The sequence below is a fragment of the Tachypleus tridentatus genome, chromosome 13 (assembly GCF_004210375.1).
Source record: "Tachypleus tridentatus isolate NWPU-2018 chromosome 13, ASM421037v1, whole genome shotgun sequence".
Lineage (NCBI taxonomy): Eukaryota > Metazoa > Arthropoda > Merostomata > Xiphosura > Limulidae > Tachypleus > Tachypleus tridentatus.
The window spans coordinates 256,973,950-256,995,938 of NC_134837.1; the positions used below are offsets into that span (position 1 = coordinate 256,973,950).

Consider the following 21,989-nt stretch of genomic DNA (forward strand, 5'->3'; position numbering starts at 1 on the left):
ATGCAAGATAATGCATGTGAGTTATCATAATTTGAATTATAAGTGTAATTCAGATGGGAATAACCTTAACAGTGTCATGAAAGAAAGGGATCTTGGAGCAATAATTCATCAGTCTCTTATAGCCATCCAAGCAGTATGCTGTTACTAGTGGTATGGCAAATAGGATTTTAGGTTTAAGAATATGAAATACATATCTAAAGAGGTTATAATTTAATTGTACACATCAATGGTTAGGCCACATTTGGAATAGTGTGTTCAGTCTTGGACTCCTTACCTGAGCAGAGACATCAAATTGTTGGAAAGAGTGACTAAGATGGAGAAGTTGTTATATGAGAAGCTGAAATCTCTCAAATTATTTTTCCTTTAAAGAAAACAGTTAAGGGACATCTGACTGAGGTGCTTAAAATTGTAAACAGAATTGATAACGATACATTATCTTTTTTCATAATCAATAGTGGGAATAGTAGGATTAGGGGGGCACAACTATAAATTTGGGTAAAGTAGGAGTCATTTTTATCTAAAACAGTTTTTATTTTTCTGACAGGGTGGGTTGGCTTCTGGAATGAGTTGCCTTTGGATGTTGTGAAGGCAGTAAATTTAAGTGAGTTTAAGAAAGGGCTTCATAAGTACATGTCAATAATAAGGGCTGGCCATGAGATTTTTCTTAAATTTATTTATTTATTAATAGTTTTAATTTGATGTAGAGGATGGAACAGCTGAGATGGACCAATTGGTCCCATGTTGTTCCAGAATGTTATGTTACCAATCAAGGTGATATATCAATGTTTTCATAGGTTATACCTGTTTCTGTATATATCTGCATGAAAAGCAGTGCATGTCAAGGGGTTTCTATTATCTGTTTTAGCACTGTGGCATGCAAGCATCCCATATATTTACTATACCTTGTTTAATGTATAACTTTTCAAAATAAAAGAATGCTGATAAAGGAAGTATCCAGATTCCTTTTGCTCTGGTTACCTGTTGTTCTGGATTATTTATGCAAGGCAGGTATTTTTAATGTCAAAAATTTTTTTTTTACAGTAAATTTCAGGCTTTTTCAGGAAACTTTGTGAATGGAACCTCTCCCAAGATCTGTTGTCTGCAGGAAATTTCCTTATAAAAAATAAGTTTTTGTGGCTTCTTACTGTGTACAAACAAGGAATGATAGCAAATGAAATTTGTATGTGAATTTGAAAGGCTACAAGAAGTTTCAGAAAAATATTGCTTTGTGTTTCAAAAGATGTCTTTGGGTGTTTGACACTATTTTACCAAGATTCTCTCCATATTCTGACACTGGGATCAACCATACTGCAGTTTTACTATGTTGACTTCACTGATATTTCACCATTAATAACTTATCTCTGGTAAAATAAAATGCCTTTTTACCACCTTTTTTTTTATATATAATATTTCATATTAGTTTTAGTTGGTTTTTTTTTCCTTCAATTTTTCACAAACAGGTAAATCCCTTTAAAATTTGTTGCATTTAAGCACAGTGTGATATTTGGTAAGAGTTGATTACTCAAGTAAGTTGGGTACCACAACAATATAAGCAAACGTTTACTTTAGAATAAAACATAATTGAAAGACATAATATATTTTTTTAACAAGACAAACATGATACATTCCTTCTACATGTAATATTACCCTTTTATCTCCTTCCACTACATTGTCAGCTCCTATTAAAAAGACATAAGGAAAGAAATTAGTTACAAATACATTTTTCACATTTATATAAGTATGTATATACAGTAAGATGTTATAATAAACAAAAGATCAGTACAATTCAATAATTAAAGACATTTAAAATACCTTTCTTTCAATTTAAATAATGCTTTAACAGTTTTACAGATCAATGAAGAAGTGCATTTAAGCCTGGACTGCATATATGGGAAACTCAAAAACTCCTATAATCCTGAAACTGAATAAATATAGAACTGAAAACCTCTATAACCCTGTAATGCATACATGGGAAACTCAGAATATCTACAATTGGGTAGATGAAGGGTTTGCACACTGTTTTTACACAAGTGCCAATACATCTATCTATCTATATATCAGTTAAATGGGAGTTCTTGATGTATTATTATTGTATTTATTTAAACAAGTTCTTTCCACTCAATAATTAGATGCAAGGTGGAGATACTTCTTTAAACGTGTTATTGTGTTTCATAATGAATTGTAAGAACCTGAGTTATGAAGCTACTGTTGAACCTTTAAACAGAGATTACTCACCTGATGAAGAATTCGATAAACGTCTGAAAGAAATGTGACTGTACCGAAGGGAGTCTGAACATAAGTGATTTTACAAGTACAAACAACTGTAAACCCAAATCATCACAACCTTCAACTTCCACTATAAACAGTGTTAAAGGTTGAAATGGTTATCACAAGACACCACAAACACCATATTTTAGTGATAGTTCTACAGACACAAAATATACAGATGTGCCTCAAAATTTAGAATATATTGTCAGGGTACAACATCTTGTCTCTATTACAAACAGTTTGTAACAAATTTTAGAAGTGGGTTTCTTTGCATGATATATTATATTTTATTGTGACAATATTATACCTGTAAACTATTTGATAAATTTTCTTGAAAAGTAAAGAGAGTTCACTATCTGGTTTCAGCAGTCAACTGACAAGTCCAGATAAATTATCAAACTTGGTATAAAAAGTCCATTGTTTTTCTTTTCTGAAATACTAACTTTATTTCACCTTCATCCTAACTACTGATTTTACATATCTGTACTGTGCTTATTAACATTTTACTATAGTAATTTTATCCATAAACTTCACCTGTTCCTTTCCCAAGCACTTATGGAAGTATTTCAAAACCATTCCCAACCATTAAGACTGAAAATGTCTAGAATAAATAAAAGGATTTCTTTTTAAAGTATTGATAATAGGCCACAGACTAATAAAAGATTCATTCCTATTAAAAATATAAAAAAGGATTTCTAAATGAACAGACTGTTTGTATATCAGTGTAGAAAAACTTGTGCCTTGGTGATTGTTACAGGAACCAACTGCAAAATTAACTGTGTATGATCAAGAGATGTATACAAAACACCCAAAGAAATTCAAAATTTGATGTATCACTAAAGTTATACAAGATGGAATTGAAGGGATGATATGTCATAGTACTAACAACCTGTTCTCCATCTCATTAAAGTGGCATCAGGAAATAAAAAAAGATCCTGATGACAGTAAGAGGATGCCACTAAGGAAATAGTTTCTCAAGTCACTATGTGAAGTCTTTGAATAAGGAAGGAGAATGGTTGAGGATAAAAGATCCCAAAGAGGATCTAAAGAATATGCAGCCTATTTCAGACATTACAAACATGCATGACCTATGATGGATACAGGATTCCATGAAAGCCCAAGTCTGCGAAAGAGATAGAGAACCTCCCATACAGTAAAAAAAGAAGATATTACATGGGAAACCAATCATTCTGGGTCAATCAAAAGAAGAGTAGAGAGATGGGTCCTACAGAAATACAAACACAAATACACACAAATGAATGAGAAACCAAATGGGTGAAAGACGTGTCACCCACGAAGAAACACCCAACCAGGAGAATATATTATATAAAATTCACATGCAGACATATATTGGTTTGAACAGTATATATACGAGACTGATAGATGGTGTATCCCAACCACAATATGGATCCTACTTCCACAGTCACCTCCAAAACAGAGGATACATTTTATAATCCCATGTTGTAGCTTGTACCATAGGATCCTTTTAAAGATATATAGCATATTTTGTTTAATTTTACTGCATTTTGTTTGTGGCTTAAAAATTTATGATTATTTTTCAGAGAAAATTTACACTGATAGAGTTAATTAAACAAAATCAAAAATATATAAATGTTACAGATTTCTTTTTACCAAAGGTAAAACTGTGAATATAACCTGGAATATAGAGGCCTAATACACTTTATGATTTACTGACCTCTACTGTGGCTGCAGTTTTGCCTATTCAAGGCTCATCAGCACAGCTTGGACAACAAACCAAAGAAATACAGCAAGGCCCCTAATAATGGTAGCATGTATGGCAATTCACACAGCATATCAAGCCTTTCATTCACAATTATATTTTCCATTAAAAACAAAAAACTCCCTAAACACAGGATATTCACATTTGCTGATGAATTAACAAACTCTCACAAGAGGGCACTATACTCATTTTGTCTGTGTGAAGGCTATGATTCAATGTTTTCTTACAGCAGTTTGGCTAAATCAGACTGTAAAATAGGTAGTAATTGTGATTTGTGTTATCATACAGAAATATGTCATCCTACGAGTCATAATGTAGGCATATAAAACTCATTTAACTGTTTACAATTAACATCCTCAGTTTGCCCACAAGAGGAAAGCACCTTCCTTGCACTTGAATTACCTACTGGCCTACTAAAGTCTTGTAAACTTTTACAGCACAAAAATAACTCCATTTTTTCCATCTTATATACTCATTTTTGCTTTTACAATAATTTTATCTAAACTGTACTTGTATACTTATAACAAGCAAGTTTATAGTGAAGATCTAAATAAATTGGTTTAAGTCTAATGGCCTTTTTTGTTATTACTACTATTTATTTATCTGGACCATTAAAGAAAAAACTATACTTACAATACATGTTAAGTTTGAAAAATTAAGAGAAACCATTATGTGATTTTTAACAATTAAGGGTGAGTGAAACTTAAGAATACACAAGATAGTACAGGTATCTGTAAAATGCTATTTTTCTTTCAAGTTCAGGTGGAAAATAAAATTCATATAATTTGTTATTATAAAACTATGTACATATAGTGAACAAGATTCAAATAACTATACAACATACAGAAAATCAAACTATAAAAAGTATTTTATACACAATGGACAGATATACAGAATATTTTAAGATCTGTATTGCTGGTTTGCAATATTTTGTACAATGTTTAATTACACTAAATAGTAAACAACAACAACAAAAAAAATCTGATTGATAATTGAAATATTTAAATGCTAGTGAAAGCCCTAATACAACATACAACAGGAAATTTTTCCAAACAATTTAATATATATATGTATAGTAGTTACCATAAAATTTTCTTACTCACCATGATTGCATTCACAATGTCATTATTATTGTTTTTCAGTGCACGAATAGCTTTTGGTCTGGACACGTTAGCCTGGGACATTACCAAGTCGATGTCTTTACTTTCTACACCACTATCATCAACCTATTTCAAAACACAACTATTAACCCTTTCATGCAGCTTTAAAAAATACTTATCTAACTTACAATCCTTAAATGACAGAAACTACAAGAAACACCGTAAATTCTTACCATAACTCAAAAGTTATAGACACTACACGATTTGTTTCTTTGCTAAATATGTTTTAAACCTATACTCTCACTTTCTAAAATAAAACAAAGCAGTCAGTAAAAAACTGTAACTACGACACTACAGTGACACAACTATGTCTAATACAAACACAAGTGTATAGGACCCAAGGTCTTGATTCAATGCACCTGTTGTAAGGTTCGTTATACAATTTTGTAAATACTAATTGATTGATTGATTTAGTGTTTTATGGCACAAAGCAGCAAGGCTATCTGTGCCAAACATCCGGTAAAAATGTAAAAATAAAGTAAATGTAGTAAAAGACATAAATGGAAATAAAACAAAAAAGTATAAAACCAATGTTGACACCTAGTCTACAATGTTAAGATAGAAGGCAGAGTATAAGAAGTTGTAAGGTATTTACTCTAGCAAAAAGGTAATGATCATAACCTGCCAGGAAGACTAACAGGTAAGTTCAAGAACCACCGTCAGTCACCTGAAGTTGGCCTTTCCAGTCCTGGTTCCGGGTTATGTGTCATAGCAGCTATTATCACAATGTAAAAGAATAAAAGTTTTAAAAGACACATAGCAAAATTGCAATAATGAGCAGCCAAATGTCCAGTAAAAAAGATAAAAGTCAAGTAAATGGAGTAAAATTTGTAAAAGTAAATGAAGGTAAAAACAAAACAGCAATTAAAACAGAAAATGGTGTAAAAACCAATGTTGACATCCAGTCAACAAAGTTGTAAAGAACTACCTGTAGCAGAATGGTAATGATCATAACCTGCCAGGAAGACTAACAGGTAAGTTCAAGAACCACCATCAATCACCTGAAGTTGGCCTTTCCAGTCCTGGTTCCAGGTTATGTGTCATAGCAGCTATTATCAAAATGTAAAAGAATAGGAGTTTTAAAAGACACATAGCAAAATCGTAATAATGAGTAGCCAAATGTCCAATAAAAAGATAAAAGTCAAGTAAATGGAGTAAAATTTGTAAAAGTAATTGAAGATAAAAGCAAAACGGCAATTAAAACAGAAAATGGCGCAAAAACCAATGTTGACATCCAGTCAACAAAGTTGTAAAGGACTACCTGTAGCAGAATGGTAATGATCATAACCCACCAGGAAGACTAACAGGTAAGTATAAAAACCACCATCAGTCACCTGAAGTTGGTCTTTCCAGTCCTGGTTATGAGTCAATATGGCCAGTACTAAAAGGTAAAGTAGTAAAAGTGTGAAATGATATGCAGCAAAAGTATAATAACAACTCGCCAGGACGACTAACGAGTAGTTCAAACGGATAGTTCAAACAGTAGCGTTAGTCACCTGAAGTTGGCCTTTCCAGTCCTGGTGTCGAGTTATTTAATGTTTGGGCCATTGTCCAATGTCAAATTGAATGAGAGAGATTAAAAGTGTAAAAAGGAACCACAATTAAAAAGGTGTAATGAATAAATATGCAACACTTAAATGAGATTAAAAAGATTAATGGCCATTAAAAAATTAAAAACGTTATCAAGGTGGACAGAGTCACCATAACCAATAACACTGTCCAATGTTACAGATTGACCCTGGGAAAAATATGTTTAAAATATTGCCGTCGTTGAGAATTGTAACGATGGCAAGAAAGTAAAACGTGGCTGATAGTGATTTGAGTGTTACACAAACTACACATTGGTGCATCAGTTCCAGATAAAAGAAAATGATGAGTTAAAAACCTGTGACCAATGTGTAGTCTAGTTAGAACAACTTCCTCCTTCCGAACTTTATGGAAGCTAGATGGCCAAAGTCCAATATAGGGTTTGATTTGAAAAAGTTTGTTGTCGCGTTGCTCACTCCAAGTGGACTGCCAGCTGGCACAGAGCCGAGCTTTGAAGACACCACCATAGTCCATGTGCGTAATAGGCATAGGAGTGATGGTGCTGAAGCAGACATATTTAGCTGCCATGTCTGCAAGCTCGTTCCCGCAAATACCAACATGGCCTGGTATCCAGAAAAACTGGATTGAAGTAGCGGTTAATGAGAAATGGGCCAGTCGGTTTAGAATATCAGCGAGAATAGGATGTGCCAACGTGTAGCGATTCCAAGGCAAGTATAGAACTAAGCGAATCAGTATAAATAGTGCAGTTGGAGTACTGCTCAGCTGCAATATGATCCAGGGCAAGAAATATGACATACAGTTCAGCAGTGAACACAGAAGCTGTAGAGGGGATTCTGCGCACAACCACTGAACCACAGCAAACCATAGCAGAGCCCACTGAATTACCTGATTTGGAACCATCTGTATAAATGGGAACTGAATGATTGTTTGAAAGATATTCATTGAATAAAAGGCGGTACTTTCAATCTGGAGTATCTGCCTTTTTTAGGTGACTGAAAGACATTTGGGGGCTGTAATAAGCCATGGTGGGATGGGCCGACCTGTGGAATCTGCAATGTTATCCAAGGACAGACCCAATTCATCCAATTGAGCCCGGATGCTAAGGCCAAACGGAGCAATGACAGATCGTCTGTACTGAAAAAGTACTGCCCACCGAGGGAGGAAAACACATTCCCAGGTGGGATGTTTTGGTAAGGAACAAAGTTTCGAAGTATATTGTAAAGATAGTTGCAAACGGCAAAGATGTAGAGAAGGTTCATGAGATTCAATGTATATGCTTTGAACTGGAGAGATATGGAAAGCCCCAGTGCAGAGTCGAAGTCCTTGGTGATGAATGGGGTCCAGCATCTTTAAGGCCAAGGGTCTGGCAGAGCAATAGACCATTGATCCATATTCGAGTTTCAATCGAATAAGAGCACAATATACCTTTAACATTGAACAGTGATCTGCCCCCCAACTGGTAGAAGAGAGGACACGGAGGATGTTCAGTGCTCTTGTGCATTTGACCCGAAGCTGCTTTAAGTGTGGTATAAAGGTCAGTTTACGATCAAAGATAAGCCCCAAGAACTTGGTCTCTGGGACCACTGGCAGCAAAACTTCACCGATATGAAGTTCAGGATCAGGGTGAATACCCCGTTGACGGCAAAAGTGCATGCATACGGTTTTAGAGAGAGAGAAATTAAAGCCGTTCACCAGAGTCCACTTCCGTACACGATTGAGGGCAGTTTGTAGTTGCCGCTCAATATATCTCATGTTTGACGACTGACATGAGATGTGAAAGTCGTCAACATACAGCCCATTCGCAACAGTGAGAGGGAGTTGTTCAGTGATGACATTTATCTTTATATTGAAAAGTGTGACACTCAATACACAGCCTTGAGGGACTCCAAGTTCCTGTACAAAAGAACGGGAAAGTGTCAAACCCACATGAACTTGGAATCTCCTGTCCATTAAAAATTTTTTAATAAACATGGGTAGATGGCCATGTAACCCATATGTATGGAGGTCTCAAGAACGCCATACCTCCATGTTGTGTCGTAAGCCTTCTCTATGTCAAAGAATATTGATACAAGATGTTGGCAGTTGAGAAAGGCTTCTCTGATAGATGTTTCAAGACGAATTAGGTGGTCTGTGGTGGAGTGCTGTCGACGGAACCCACACTGGGTGGGCGAGAGGAGGTTGTTTGATTCAAGGAACCAAACAAGACAAGCATTAACCATCCTTTCTAAGGTCTTACAGAGACAGCTCGTCAAAGCAATTGGACGGTAGTTTGAAGGAATCTTGGGATCTTTCCCTGGCTTAGAGAAAGGTAAAATAATAACCTGGAGCCAGGCATCAGGAAAAACATTCTCCTGCCAAATCTGGTTGAAAACAATCAGAAGGACATCAAGAGAAGCAGGAGATAGATGGTGCAGTATGCCATAATGAATATCATCAGGTCCAACAGACGTACTGGCAGATTGATGAAGGGCCATTTTCAGTTCCACCAGGGTAAAGGGACAATTATAGTCAAAGAAACAGTCAGTTCGAAAGGAAAGAGGTGATTGCTCTGCCCGAGTCTTGATGGCCAGGAAGGTGGAGGAACAAGCAGAAGTGCTAGATACCTGGCAAAAGCTTTCACCTAGAGTGTCAGCGATGCTCCGGACATCAGTCACCTCCTGACCATCAGAGAGTAAGATCGAGAGGGGGACAGAATTGTAGTGCCCGTTAACCTTTCGAATCCTGTCCCATATGATCTTGGAACTGGTGGTAAAAGATGTAAATACTAAAAAATTCCTGTTTATTTTTTACTTTCACACAGAGCTACAAGAGGGCTATCTGCACTAGCTGACCTTAATTTAGAAGTGTAAGTGTCATCACCACCCACTGCCAACTCTTGAGATACTCTCTTACCAATGAATAATGGGATTGACCAGCAAATTATAAACACCTCCATGGTTGAAAAGACGAGCATGTTTGGTGTGATAGAGATTCCAACCTGCAATCCTCAGATTACAAACTAAGCACCCTAACCACCAGGCCCATAAATAGTACGAGTCTTAAATATTTTTCATAAATTATGTAGCTTTTGCAGTTAAAGCATTTTATGTTATATTTGTATGAAATTGCAGTTTGTAATTTTGAGAAAATGACATTACTATATTTTTTAAGAAATCAATTAAATATTTATCTTGTTGTAGATTTAAATTTATAATTTTTTATTTTTTCTGTGTTATTTTGAAATGCTCTCAAAGGTTTAATCCACAAAACTGCAAATATACCTTCATTTCAATTCCAAAACAATGTATGTAATTTCACTCTGTTTACAATAACTGGTATTAAATAAATACAACTGCTTTACAATATTAAAATTTTATTCAAACTGACTTTTCAAAGGTTTTTAATTAGGAGATTTCACTTAGTTTTAGTGTTATTTCTTTGCCCATTTATAGGCCTAACAAAAACGAGGCTTAACACAGTAGTCTTATCAGCAAAACAAAACTAATTTATTATATGCCATTAATAATCTTCTGTTGAAGGAATTATCAGTGATTCAACTTTAACAACAAATTAAAAAAAATAGCTCACCTCTTCCTCAGATTCCTCCTCAATTGGGTGGGAGACTGTTGTTTGTGTGGGCTCTCCTAACGTCATTCCAGCCTCAGGTGTTTTAAACTTTTCTGCTGCTGCCATCTGTGCCTGCTGGCTTAGATCTTCAATCTGTGAAACATTCAGAAACCATATTTAAGAAAACTAAAGTGTTTTTATCTTATAAATGTCAATATTATGTTTAACAAAATTAATAATAAATCAGCGATTTTTTAATACTCAGAACAATGACCCTTAAACAACAGTATCTACAATAAAAAAGAAAGAAAAATGGTAGTGCATGCTGCCAAACAGTTGCTTTCTCTTGGTCTGCAAGTAGTTCACAACAACTGGTGTCAGGTAACCTTAACAACTTTTCTACAATGAAGACAGGGCAAATAACTTAGTTTATAATAAATTGATTACTTGGAGAATTGAAAACCTTAATTTCAATTCATTGATTATTTGAGAAAATAGGATGAATTGTAATTTTGATAAAATGTTGAAATAATCAAAATACTTAATTTTGATCAGTTAATTATTTTTGTGACAATCGATGCAATGAGAATTTCGATCAATTGATCAGTTTATATGACATATCAACATGGTGACTGTCTCAGGTGATCAACTATATAAATAAATTCTTTAAATCACTCAGCTGTATTTAAAGATTTACAAAACACATCCAGTGTTAGGTTCTAGAGTACTGATAAAAACTGCCAAACCATCATTAAATCTACAAATGTTCTAATGTTTCCTCCCATTCTACACAAACATAGATCAAAAGTGTTTACAAAAACTGAAACCTATAAGATAAATATATAGAATCAGAGTGGATTTTTATCAGTTATGTTGTGCATAACAAACCTGTTTTTTCATCCTATACCACAACAATATTAAGTTTAGCATTTCAAATAAATTGTATTTTAGAAATACATTTGTACCAAAAATTACCACAGCAGTAACTCGTAGCAAAAATACAATATCTAGAAATTGTTGTTTTTAATTAAGTTTGACTTGAAATGTCATTACATAAATACACCAGTAACAAGTTAGTTTTCCTTTAGAGCTAACTCAATCTTTACTACTACGTTAAATAAAATCTGCTTAAATAAATTAAGAAACAGTGTAACCTGGACTAGTTTGTTTATAGTTTCATCCAGTTGTTTTTTGAAATAAGTTATAAAACAATAATTTGGTCATTATTATTTTTACTATCAGACTAATTCTATTCTTTCCTCATCATATCTCACTTTTCAGAAACAAATTTTACACCAGTATTTCACTATTATAATTTTTTTTTATGTATTATATTGTTAAAATGCTTCTGACAAAAATTTGTTTAAAAAGTTATTCTCAACCAAAGACTTCTTAGGTAGAAGTCTTAGAACAGATCTTTTTTGTTCTGTTATCAGACAATGTTTGAGGCTTCTAACTATGACTAATAACAGGAAAACATACATTTAAATCACCCCTACCTTAGCTTCACCAAACATAATGTATGTATCTGATGCTGGACTTTTATATACATCAGGTTTGGTTATGACAAACAAAATGTTTTTAGACTTCCTTATGGTCACTCGACTCACTCCTTGAATTTGTTTCAGTCCTAATCTTGACATGACCTTTCTTGCTTTTTTCTCACTTCGACTCTGCTTGGCCTTGCTGACCATTTCCTCTGTAATACCAGCAGCTTGGGCCATCTATTAAAAATGGAATTTTTTATATTCACATGACTATAAAATATATTTTTAACTCTTACTATATGGGGCAACAAAAACAGAGAAACAGCACTGTACATGGTTTGATTCTGTTTTTAAATGTAATTTTTTCTTTTGTTTTAATATTGTCCATACAGATACAAAAAAGAAAAAATTTTGCCCAAACTCATGAGATATAATACCATCTTATCACAAAAACATCTTTCTAATTATGTGGTTTTAACACTCATGGTTATAAATTCAAAAATAACCTTAAGATGAAACTTATTCAATTTCTTAAAGGAATACTTAAAAAAAAAGTGAAAACATGTGCTTTTTTTTTATATAAAAGTTGGTTGGTTGATTTACTGTTTTATAGCACAAAACAGCTAGGCTATCTGCAAACATCCAGTAAAAGTAAATTCAGTAATATTCATAAAAGGAAATTAAGGTTAAAGAAAACGAAGTTTAAAAAATAAATAAATAGCATAAAACCAATGTTGACATCCAGTCCACAATGTCAGGAGAAAAACTACAGTAATTCAAGTTGTAAAGGACTTTCTGTAGCAACTGTAATAATCATAACTTGCCAGGAAGACTAACAGATAAGTGCAAAAACCAACGTCAGCCACCTGAAGTTGGCCTTTCCAGTCCTGGTTTCGAGTTACTTAATGTTATGGTCAGTTTCTAATTTCAAATTGAACAAGATGAACTGTGATTTTTAAAAGGGAGACATTACAAAGGTGCAAAGTATAAATGAAAAAAAACTTAAATGACATTAAAAAGATTAACGGTCTTTAAAAAAACTAAAAACATCATCAAGATGCACAGAGTCATGATCACCAATAACACTGTTTAATGTTATGGACAAACCTTGGGACAGAACATGCTTAAAATGGTGCTGTTGTTGTGAATCATTATAATGACAAGAAAGTAAAATGTGGCTTATTGTGATCTGAGTGTTACACAAACTACACATTGGTGCATCAGTTCCAGATAAAAGAAAATGATGAGTTAACAAACTGTGACCAATGCATAGTCTAGTTAGAACAACTTCCTCTTTCTGATCCTCATGGGAACAAGATGACCAAAGTCCAATACAGGGTTTTATTTGGAAAAGCCTGTTTTTGCTTTGCTCATTCCAAGTCAACTGTCAGCTGGCACAAAGCCGAGCCTTGAAATACAGGACCATAGTCCATGTATGGAATAGTCACAGTGGTGATAGTGCCAGAGCAGATAGATTTAGTTGTGGTGTCGGCAAGCTCGTTCATGCATTTACCATTGTGGCATGGTATCCAGAAAAACTGGATAGAAGTAGATGTTAAAAGAAATGTTCAGTTTTGAATATTGGCAAGAACAGGATGTGAACCAACATGAAGTGATTCCAGGGCCAGTAGAGAACTAAGAGTCAGTATAAATCGTGCAGTTCGAGTACTGCTTAGTTTCTATGTGATCCAGGGCAAGAGAAATGGCATATAGTTCAGCAGTGAACACAGAAGCTGTAGAGGGGATTCTGCGCACAACCACCGAACCATAACAAACCATGGCAGAGCCCACACAGTCACCTGATTTCGAACCATCTGTATAAACAGAAATGGAAGGATGGTTAGAAAGATGTTCAGCAAATAGCAGACAGTATTTCCAATCAGGAATGCCTACTTTTCTCAGATCACTTAAAGATAGGTCCCAATTTGGGATTGGGAAAAGCCATGGTGGAATGGGGTGACCAGTGGATACAGCAATGTTATCCAAGGACAGACCCAATTCATCCAACTGCACCTGGATACAAAGGTCAAAAGAAGCAATGGCAAACCACCTGTTCTGAAAAATCATGGCCCATCGAGGAAGGAAAACACAACCCCAGGTGGGATGCTTTGGTAAGGAACAAAGTTTCAAAGCATATAGTAAAGACAGTTGCAAACAGCAGAGATGCAAAGAAGGTTTATGAGACTATGTATAAGCTCTGAACTGGAGAGGTGCAGAAAGCCCCAGTGCAGAACAGAAGTCCTTGATGATGAATAGGGTCTAGCATCTTTAAGGCCAATGGTTTGGCAGAGTCATACACCAGTAATCCATTGTTGAGTTTCGAGTGAATAATAGCACGATATATCTTTAGCACAGAACGTCAATCTGCTCCCCAAGTGGTGGTTGAGAGGACACGGAGGATGTTAGGTGCTCTTGTACATTTGACCTGTAGCTGCTTGATGTGTGGTATAAAGGTCAGCTTACCGTCAAAGATGAGCCCAAAGAACTTAGTCTCGGAGATCACAGACAATACAACTTCACCGATACGAAGTTCAGGATAAGGGTGAATACCCCATTGGCAGCAAAAGTGCATGCAAACAGTTTTAGAGAGAGAAAAGGTAAACCTGTTTGCTGTGGTCTACATCAGTAAACAATTGAGAGTATTCTGTAGCTGCTGCTCAACATACCTCATGTTCGATGACTGACATGAGATGTGAAAGTCATTGACATAGAGCCCGTTTGCAGTGAGAGGGAGTTATTCAGTGATGGCATTAATTTTTATACTGAGAAATGCGACACTCAGAACACAGCCCTGAGGGACCCCAAGTTCCTGTAGAAAAGAATGGGAAAGTGTCGAACCCACATGAACTTGGAATCTGCTGTCCATTAAAAAAAGTTTAATAAAAATGACCACGTAACCCACATACATGGAGGTCTCGCAAAATGCCATACCTCCATATTGTATCATAAGCCTTCCCAATGTCAAAGAATATTGATACAAGATGTCATTTGAGAAAGGCTTCTCTGATTGATGTTTCAAGTCTAATCAGGTGGTCCATGGTGGAGCTCTGTCGTCTGAACCCACACCTGGTGGGCGATTTTATTAATATAATTAATTTACTGTGTAAAAATTATGACTTTGTTCATACCACATATAATCCAAATGTTATGATTCAATATTGATAAAAAATTCTTCACCTTGTCAAAATTAAAGTATTATATGGTTAATATACCATTTTTAGTTGATACATTGTAGTAGAAAGTTTTTTTGTTTGCATATTATTTCTTGTTGTTTGTAGCTGCTTTTGTTTCTGTTTTTCTTAGGTTATTTCTGAGATTTCAAGTTACTGGTTTGGCTTTATCATCCTGGATACACTATTATCCTGGAATTTTTGTATAGTACTTTCTCAATCTACAAAAAAAAGTCCATGACTTCAGGCTATTAATTTTGCTTGTCTCATTCTAAAAGTCAAAAAACTCAGAATAATGAATGTTATGTTAAGATCTTAATTTGATTATACAGTCATTACAAACGAATTTCAAAAATAATAAACACAAGTACGTTTTTCTAATAGCAAAGTGACTTTGGGCTATCTGCTTTGTTCATTGAGGGAATCTGAACCCCCGATTATAATAGACTTACCTCTGTCCCACAGTGCGGATAATCAAAAAACAATTGAGGTTCTTAATCCCATTTCATGAAAGAAAAAAAAATTACTTATGGTCACAAAAATAAAATAGGGTTAGTTGAAAATTAGAAATAAAAAAAAATTTTGGCAAGAAGAACTAAAGCATGGACATTTCAGTGACTTTTACAGATTACATTTCTGGCATCCAAAGGTAAATTCTGCACATATTGGTGCTAAATAACCAGAAAATTTACCAATCCATTGATTATCAGATACATTAAATCGGTTATTCTCAATAAACTGATCTTCCTACCTCCAGCTTGCTTTGTAGTAATGTAGTTACAAGTTCAAGGACAAACTTGTTACAAGCTGAAAATACAATTACCAATTACTGAGTTTTTCACAAAACAAGTTAAATAAAACCAAAAAAAAGTAATTGTCCTCATAATACATGTCATATATCAAATAATGATTCTTATCAATGTAGACAGACAGTGTATAATTCACTGAAAACAAATTCATCCTGAACCTCGAAAGATATAGACAGACAAGTTATTTATAAATCAATACTCCTTGAGCACATGACAATTAACTTCTCACAATCTTTTTTTAAAGAAGTATCAGCTTAAGTTTAATATTGTTGTAGATCTTAATAACTAAACAATACACATGAAGTTAGAACTACACTATTATTTATACACGCAATGTCATCACTGTGCCAGTAATGTAATTACTGGTAATTACTAATAGGTAATTAATTAACCATCTAGTTCCAGAGCATTTAATACACTAATTCAAGTGATATTTACTATAAAGGTTTTTCTACATAATATTAAGTTTTCTGTTTGTTTGTTTTTGCTTTAAATCCAAATGTGTGAATTTTGTTTCTTTTTTTCAAATTATGTACTGAAGCTTTCAACCCTTTCATGTCGGGTCAAGAGTCAAACACCATGTCATTGTTTGTTTGTTGACTTGAATTCAAAATTTTATTGAAGTACTGTTTTACAAATTTATGTCAGTATGTTTGGAATCAAATTGTAGATTATTATTAAAACTTTAATATTATATAAGACTTAACTTCTTAATTTAAAAATAAATTTTAAAATAACACACCGAAATACAGGTTTTAGTCACATGATATGTTGAATGCAGCAGTGGTTAAAATTAGATGTTTGCAATGTCAAAATAGTAAGCCTATAGCTTCTTACAAATTAGGAACTCAAATCATCAATGCCAACAAGCTAGAATAGAAAATAAGAACCTTGTATATTTTTGTTTTGCTGAGATATAGCTTATGTATTAACACAGTGGTCCCATTCATGTCTTTCCAATTTTGGAAACAGTCCCATATATACACTTACTTCAATATATGACATGTGAATAACCAATCGACAGCTTACAATGTCTCCCTAGTGGTTTTCTCAGCTATTCTAATTTGTGTAAAGGCTATCTTTCAAACAAAGACTTCTAGAAGATAGGTTGCATCTTTAATCTGCTAGAAGTTTCATATTTTTTAAAACTCAAATACATCTTACTTACTAAGGTAAATAAATTATAGTTAAATTGTATGGTATTCATATAATTAGTCATGATTTCTTTTGGTCATTTAACTATATATACAAAACCTATGTGCTCCATGTGCAAAATTTCAAAAGACTTAGCAACCTTTGTCTGAGAGCAACAGAGATCAAAGGTGAAAGCTAGAAGAGATAACTGTTTGCTTTACTTTACTTACTGTCCTATATTTTAATGAAAATAAGTTTAATAATTTATTTCTAAATAGTAATAACATATATAATGTATAATAATCGAAATGTGAATGTATTATTACAAAACATTAGTCCACTAAAACACAACCAAGACAGGAATGACTAACTGTCAGTTTTATATTATCAGATACTAACATGAGGTGCACGTGCACCACATCAATGCAAGTTATGTAATGTTACCCAGGCATAACTGAAAGGTCAATATAATAAAAAACATAACATTATGAGACTTAAGCTATTTGGACTAAACATTTGAATTTTCATGTTATGATATTTAATCATTCTCACACAAGAAAAAACATAATTTATATTTACTTCCTAATTTATTTTGTTTTTTTATGATAGTCACAAGGTTGGTTAGTTGACAGACTTTACATAGTTAGGGTATAGAACTTACAAAGTCTTTCTGAAAACAAAGATTTTAAATGTATTTAGAAGGTTTTAGAAATTACAAAAACAATATCAGATACTTTTGGGACAAAGACAAATTTTTTATTTAATCATAACATGTTTACACTTTGCACTCAGACTAGTAAAGAAACAGTCTTGATATTTTCACAAACAAATGTTTAGGAAAATATTTCATTAAAAAGTCACATTTTTTGTGTACAAAAAAATTTTAATCTTTACTAAGAGTCTACCAAATTTTGTATCAAAAAATTATAGTGCAAATACTTAAGGTGTGCAAATATGTAGACAAACTCATGTAAATTATAACTAGCCCACTGAGAAAGAGTTAATCTAAGTTTTACATACTGGACAAAGGCAAAACAAAAAATAATTTTTACAAACGTCTGCAAGATTTGCATTCCGAGAAACAAACAAGCATTGTCCTATCAGGTTTATTTGTCTTGCTTTCAACATGAGAAGCAGTGATGTATCCAACAATGGGCTAAAGCATGTCATGACTCAAACTTTTGTACATGGCTAATCCATTGATGAGAAATAAGAACAACTAAACAAGTATTTTATTACAATTATTAAGGTAGACATTACCTGCGACTGACCAGATGTTTTACTTTCTATGGATTCTGGCTGATTTTCATGCTCTGGAATTGATTCATTACTTTCCGAGTCTGTTCCAGATCCACTGGCTGAGAAAAAATTACTTGCACTAAGTTTTTTTTATTCTATAGATTGGAGAAAAGTTTCAAACAATGGTGCAAGACTACTTTATTGAAGACAAAATGAGAATGATTTTACTTTACTTATTTTACTTAGAAAAACAACACATTAACGTCTTTTGGAAAAAATAAAATAATTACTGATTTAATGCCTCACTACACTAATTTCATGAAAAATGTTGTGTTTTATTCATTAATTAGCAACCATATAAAATTTCACCAATTATAATTTATTGGAGTTTACTTGAAATGATAAAACACTAAAACCCTATCACAGAAAATTCATTATGTTATTAATTACAAGTTACCTTCTTCAGTTTTATTCTCTACCTTATCTTGCACAGCTTCTACACCTGCTGCACTTACTTCGGGCATTTTTGGGCTTGTTTACTTTTGTAGCTCTCTGTAAAACAGAATATTACCTTGTAGTTGTTTTTTTTAGTTGTGAACAATAACATCTAACTAGATTTATAAGTTATTTTAAAAACTGTTGAATTACTATAAAATAAAGCAAGTCTTTCAATTGATTTTTGTTTTCAAGTGTAAATGTAACAATAGATAAGAATTTCCTCACCAAAGAACCCAAAAAATACCACCTATTAGGTACTATGTATACATATTATTCATACATGGAAACTACGAAGGAAATGGGAAGACTAGTAGTATAAGACCTTAATGAATTAAAATTAAGCAATTCACATAATGTTTTCTAAACATACATATATGACATTAACAAATTACGACTCTGTTCCTTCTTAAAACACTGAGGGTCTTAGTTATCTCATTTTTAAGACTAACCAGAAAGATGAGTTTACTTAAGTTTCACTTTACCAACTGCATACTAAATTACTGTTGTTTTGGAAAATAGATACATTTTTATTTTAAAAATAAATTATTAAGCAATTTAAAAATATCTTACCCTTGTCATCTAAAATTCTGAAAAAATTTTTTTTTTGTATATCAGCAACCAGAATTTTAGTAATGCTCACAGACAATTATATTTTCTGTTGTACTTTCAAAAGTCTAGCTTAATAAGCAACAGACTTAAAATTCATGGTGGTAAATGAAGCTATGGTTTATGAATCACAAGACATGAATAAACATCTAAATGAGAGCAGTTAAATCCATTGAGATTAATTTTTAAAAAATGACAAATTCAGAGTTTAGATACATCAGGCTGGTTTAACAATAACATATATTTATATACATCTTCCTTAAAATTTGCATTATTTACAGATTCACTGTTCATCTATTTTGATATAAGTTTGTAGAATCTTGTTTTAAATAAAAGTTACCCTTATTACTACAAGTGTATCAAATAAACAATATTTGTTTTTAATGCAACATTTAATTTTCTTGTAGTTAAGAACTGATGACTGATCAGTTTTTAGTTTACTGACCACAAAACCAATTAACTGAAATTATCAAATCCAACTTAGAAGCAATACCTTATCACAAAATTATTGTATGCTCTTGCTAAAACTAGTCATTCCTGTTTATAAATTTACTTGTGATTATTTATGTTCACAACATTCAAGAAATTATCAAATCCAACTTAGAAGCAATACCTTATCACACCAAAAAGAAACCACACATAGTAATTCCACAATACATAACAATGGTTACCTATTATGAATTTGTTATACATTTTAGTTTACACCTAAAAATATTAAAATGTGAAGTATCCTAAAAGTGTGAAATTGGAGACAGTGAAAGTCTATTTTTCCTCTTGACCTTAACCAACAATATGCGAGACATAACAATATATTCAACTCACAAATCATCAAGATTAGATTTACTATTATTACTATTAGAGAAACAGTTATAGCTTATTTTTATGTTAAATTACTTGATATGATCACCTGTACAAATTGCAACGATGCAGTAACAAATTGAACTATGTAACAGTTGAAAAAGTCTAAATACTAGCCGTATCATTTAATTATAATTAATAACATTATTTTTAACTGTGATAGCGAAGTTGTATAGTCGAAGATTAAGCCTCTTCTGTGTGATAATAACACTAGTGTGTTTATAGAAACAATGTCATTACATCATTTTTATAACCTACTGTAATACAGTAATGAAATAACTCGGTGTTCTACAGATACTGATGACAGTACAATGTAATAGTTTACTAGTACTAATAGTAGCATTGCACTTCCTAGTCACTAGCAAACTCCTACATATGAAACATAATATACTGTTGTGGTTTCATTACTCATGGGTGGTTGAAAACAAAACTATATAATCATCATAGGTATCTTTAATGAGACATGTCTTTCAATGAAAGACGAATGCTGAAGTTCACAACTACCTACCAATATTCGAAAAGTTATATTACCGTACAAAAAAAAAAAAACAACTACCAACTCACGTTTCAATATTCTTAACAAAATAGTACACAGCCATCTACCGGAATATCGGATACGGCCTCTAAATATTCAGTGTTACGACATTGTTAAAAAATAAATATTAACATTTATTTTAAATATTAGTTGTGACGTAATACCCCTGGTTACTCAAGGGTAAGTTTTAGAACTTATAGTATTAATACTATGTTATCGATATCTACAATGGGTTTGTGTGTTTGTTTCAAGCAAACCACGTCAGACTATCTGTTGTGTTCACCGTGTGAAATCGAAACTGAGGTTTTAGTTTTTTAAATCCGTAAACTTACTGATGTTCCTTACGACGGACGCAAAAAAAGGAGTCCATTTTGTAAGTTTAAAAAAAACGTTTACAAATTGTCATAAAATAATGAATTGGTATTTCAATATTTTATATAACTTCATATAAATGTAAATAAATAATAGTATAAAGTCTAACCTTAGTTTCTGCATTATGGACTGAATTTTTAATTTCAGAAATTATAATCCATCTGAATTAATAAAAAAGTTTTATAATTAATCTACAGTCGTAACTTAAATCAATTCTTTTATCAATTTAACAAATAAGCGAAACTTTAACTATTTGCTTATTCGCTCAAAGTGATTACTTTTATTATCTTATATAATGGCCATGAAAACGACTTAACAAGTTAACAAGGGATCATTTACCAATGCGGTATTTAAGTATATTGTTATCTCTCAGATAATTATCAATTATACGAGGTCTGTTCAAAAAATACGTGGACTGTTTGAATTGCGCGGCTCCAGTTGGTTCCAGGGGAATCCGCTTGGTGTCGCTAGGTTCGCACAGATCAGCTGATTACGACGCCATTTCCCGATTGCAGATATCTTTATTTGTGTATTAGCTACACGGTTTTAAGTGAAGTGCGATTTTTTCGTTTAGCGAATTTCAGAATGAATGACCTGAAGGAGCAACGACTTGCTGTGAAATTTTGTGTTAAACTTGGAAAATCTGCGACTGAAACTTTTGCTATGCTTAATACAGCTTGCGGTGATGTTGCTATGAAGCGTACGGCATGTTTCAAGTGGCATGAACGTTTTAAGGATGGTCGACAGTCCATTGAAGATGATGAGCGTCCTGGACGTCCTTCCACGTCAACTGACGACCCACACGTCGACAAAATCAACACCCTGGTGCGAGCAAATCGACGTCTGACTGTCAGGGAGCTTGCTGAAGAGTGTGGGATATCAGTTGGATCTTGTTACGAGATTTTGACCGAAAACTTGAAGATGCACCGCGTTGCTGCGAAATTTGTGCCACGCCTGATGACGGACGAACAAAAAAGCCCATCGCGTCCAGGTTTGTCAGGAACTGCTTGATCATTCA

The 21,989-nt window shown here is 33.3% G+C and overlaps 1 protein-coding gene across 4 annotated transcripts; it reads right to left on the reverse strand.

The window, feature by feature from the left end:
- Positions 1-1,545: 1,545 nt before the first annotated feature.
- LOC143237313 (nascent polypeptide-associated complex subunit alpha-like) lies at positions 1,546-20,950 on the reverse strand. 4 transcript variants are annotated; one of them, XM_076476421.1, is made up of 7 exons: positions 20,932-20,950; positions 18,560-18,654; positions 18,124-18,221; positions 11,763-11,987; positions 10,285-10,416; positions 5,113-5,235; positions 1,546-1,679 (listed from the first exon to the last, which is right to left on the reverse strand). In XM_076476421.1, exons 2-7 carry the CDS (start codon positions 18,624-18,626, stop codon positions 1,665-1,667), a joined length of 660 nt encoding a protein of 219 aa, XP_076332536.1. In that variant the 5' UTR covers positions 18,627-18,654; positions 20,932-20,950; the 3' UTR covers positions 1,546-1,664. The 4 variants fall into 4 exon arrangements, with proteins under 4 accessions (XP_076332536.1, XP_076332534.1, XP_076332535.1 ...); XM_076476419.1 differs by lacking the exon at positions 20,932-20,950 and adding an exon at positions 20,629-20,771; XM_076476420.1 differs by lacking the exon at positions 20,932-20,950 and adding an exon at positions 20,573-20,593.
- Between the last annotated feature and the right edge of the window lie 1,039 nt (positions 20,951-21,989).

Excerpts from the sequence above, each read along its gene's own strand:
- LOC143237313 (XM_076476421.1), bottom strand. The coding sequence starts at position 18,626 with ATGCCCGAAGTAAGTGCAGCAGGTGTAGAAGCTGTGCAAGATAAGGTA. Across the intron at positions 10,417-11,762 it reads TTATGTTTGGTGAAGCTAAG|ATTGAAGATCTAAGCCAGCA; the intron begins GTAGGGGTGATT and ends AATGTTTCACAG. Across the intron at positions 5,236-10,284 it reads AGGAGGAATCTGAGGAAGAG|GTTGATGATAGTGGTGTAGA; the intron begins GTGAGCTATTTT and ends GTTTTGAAATAG.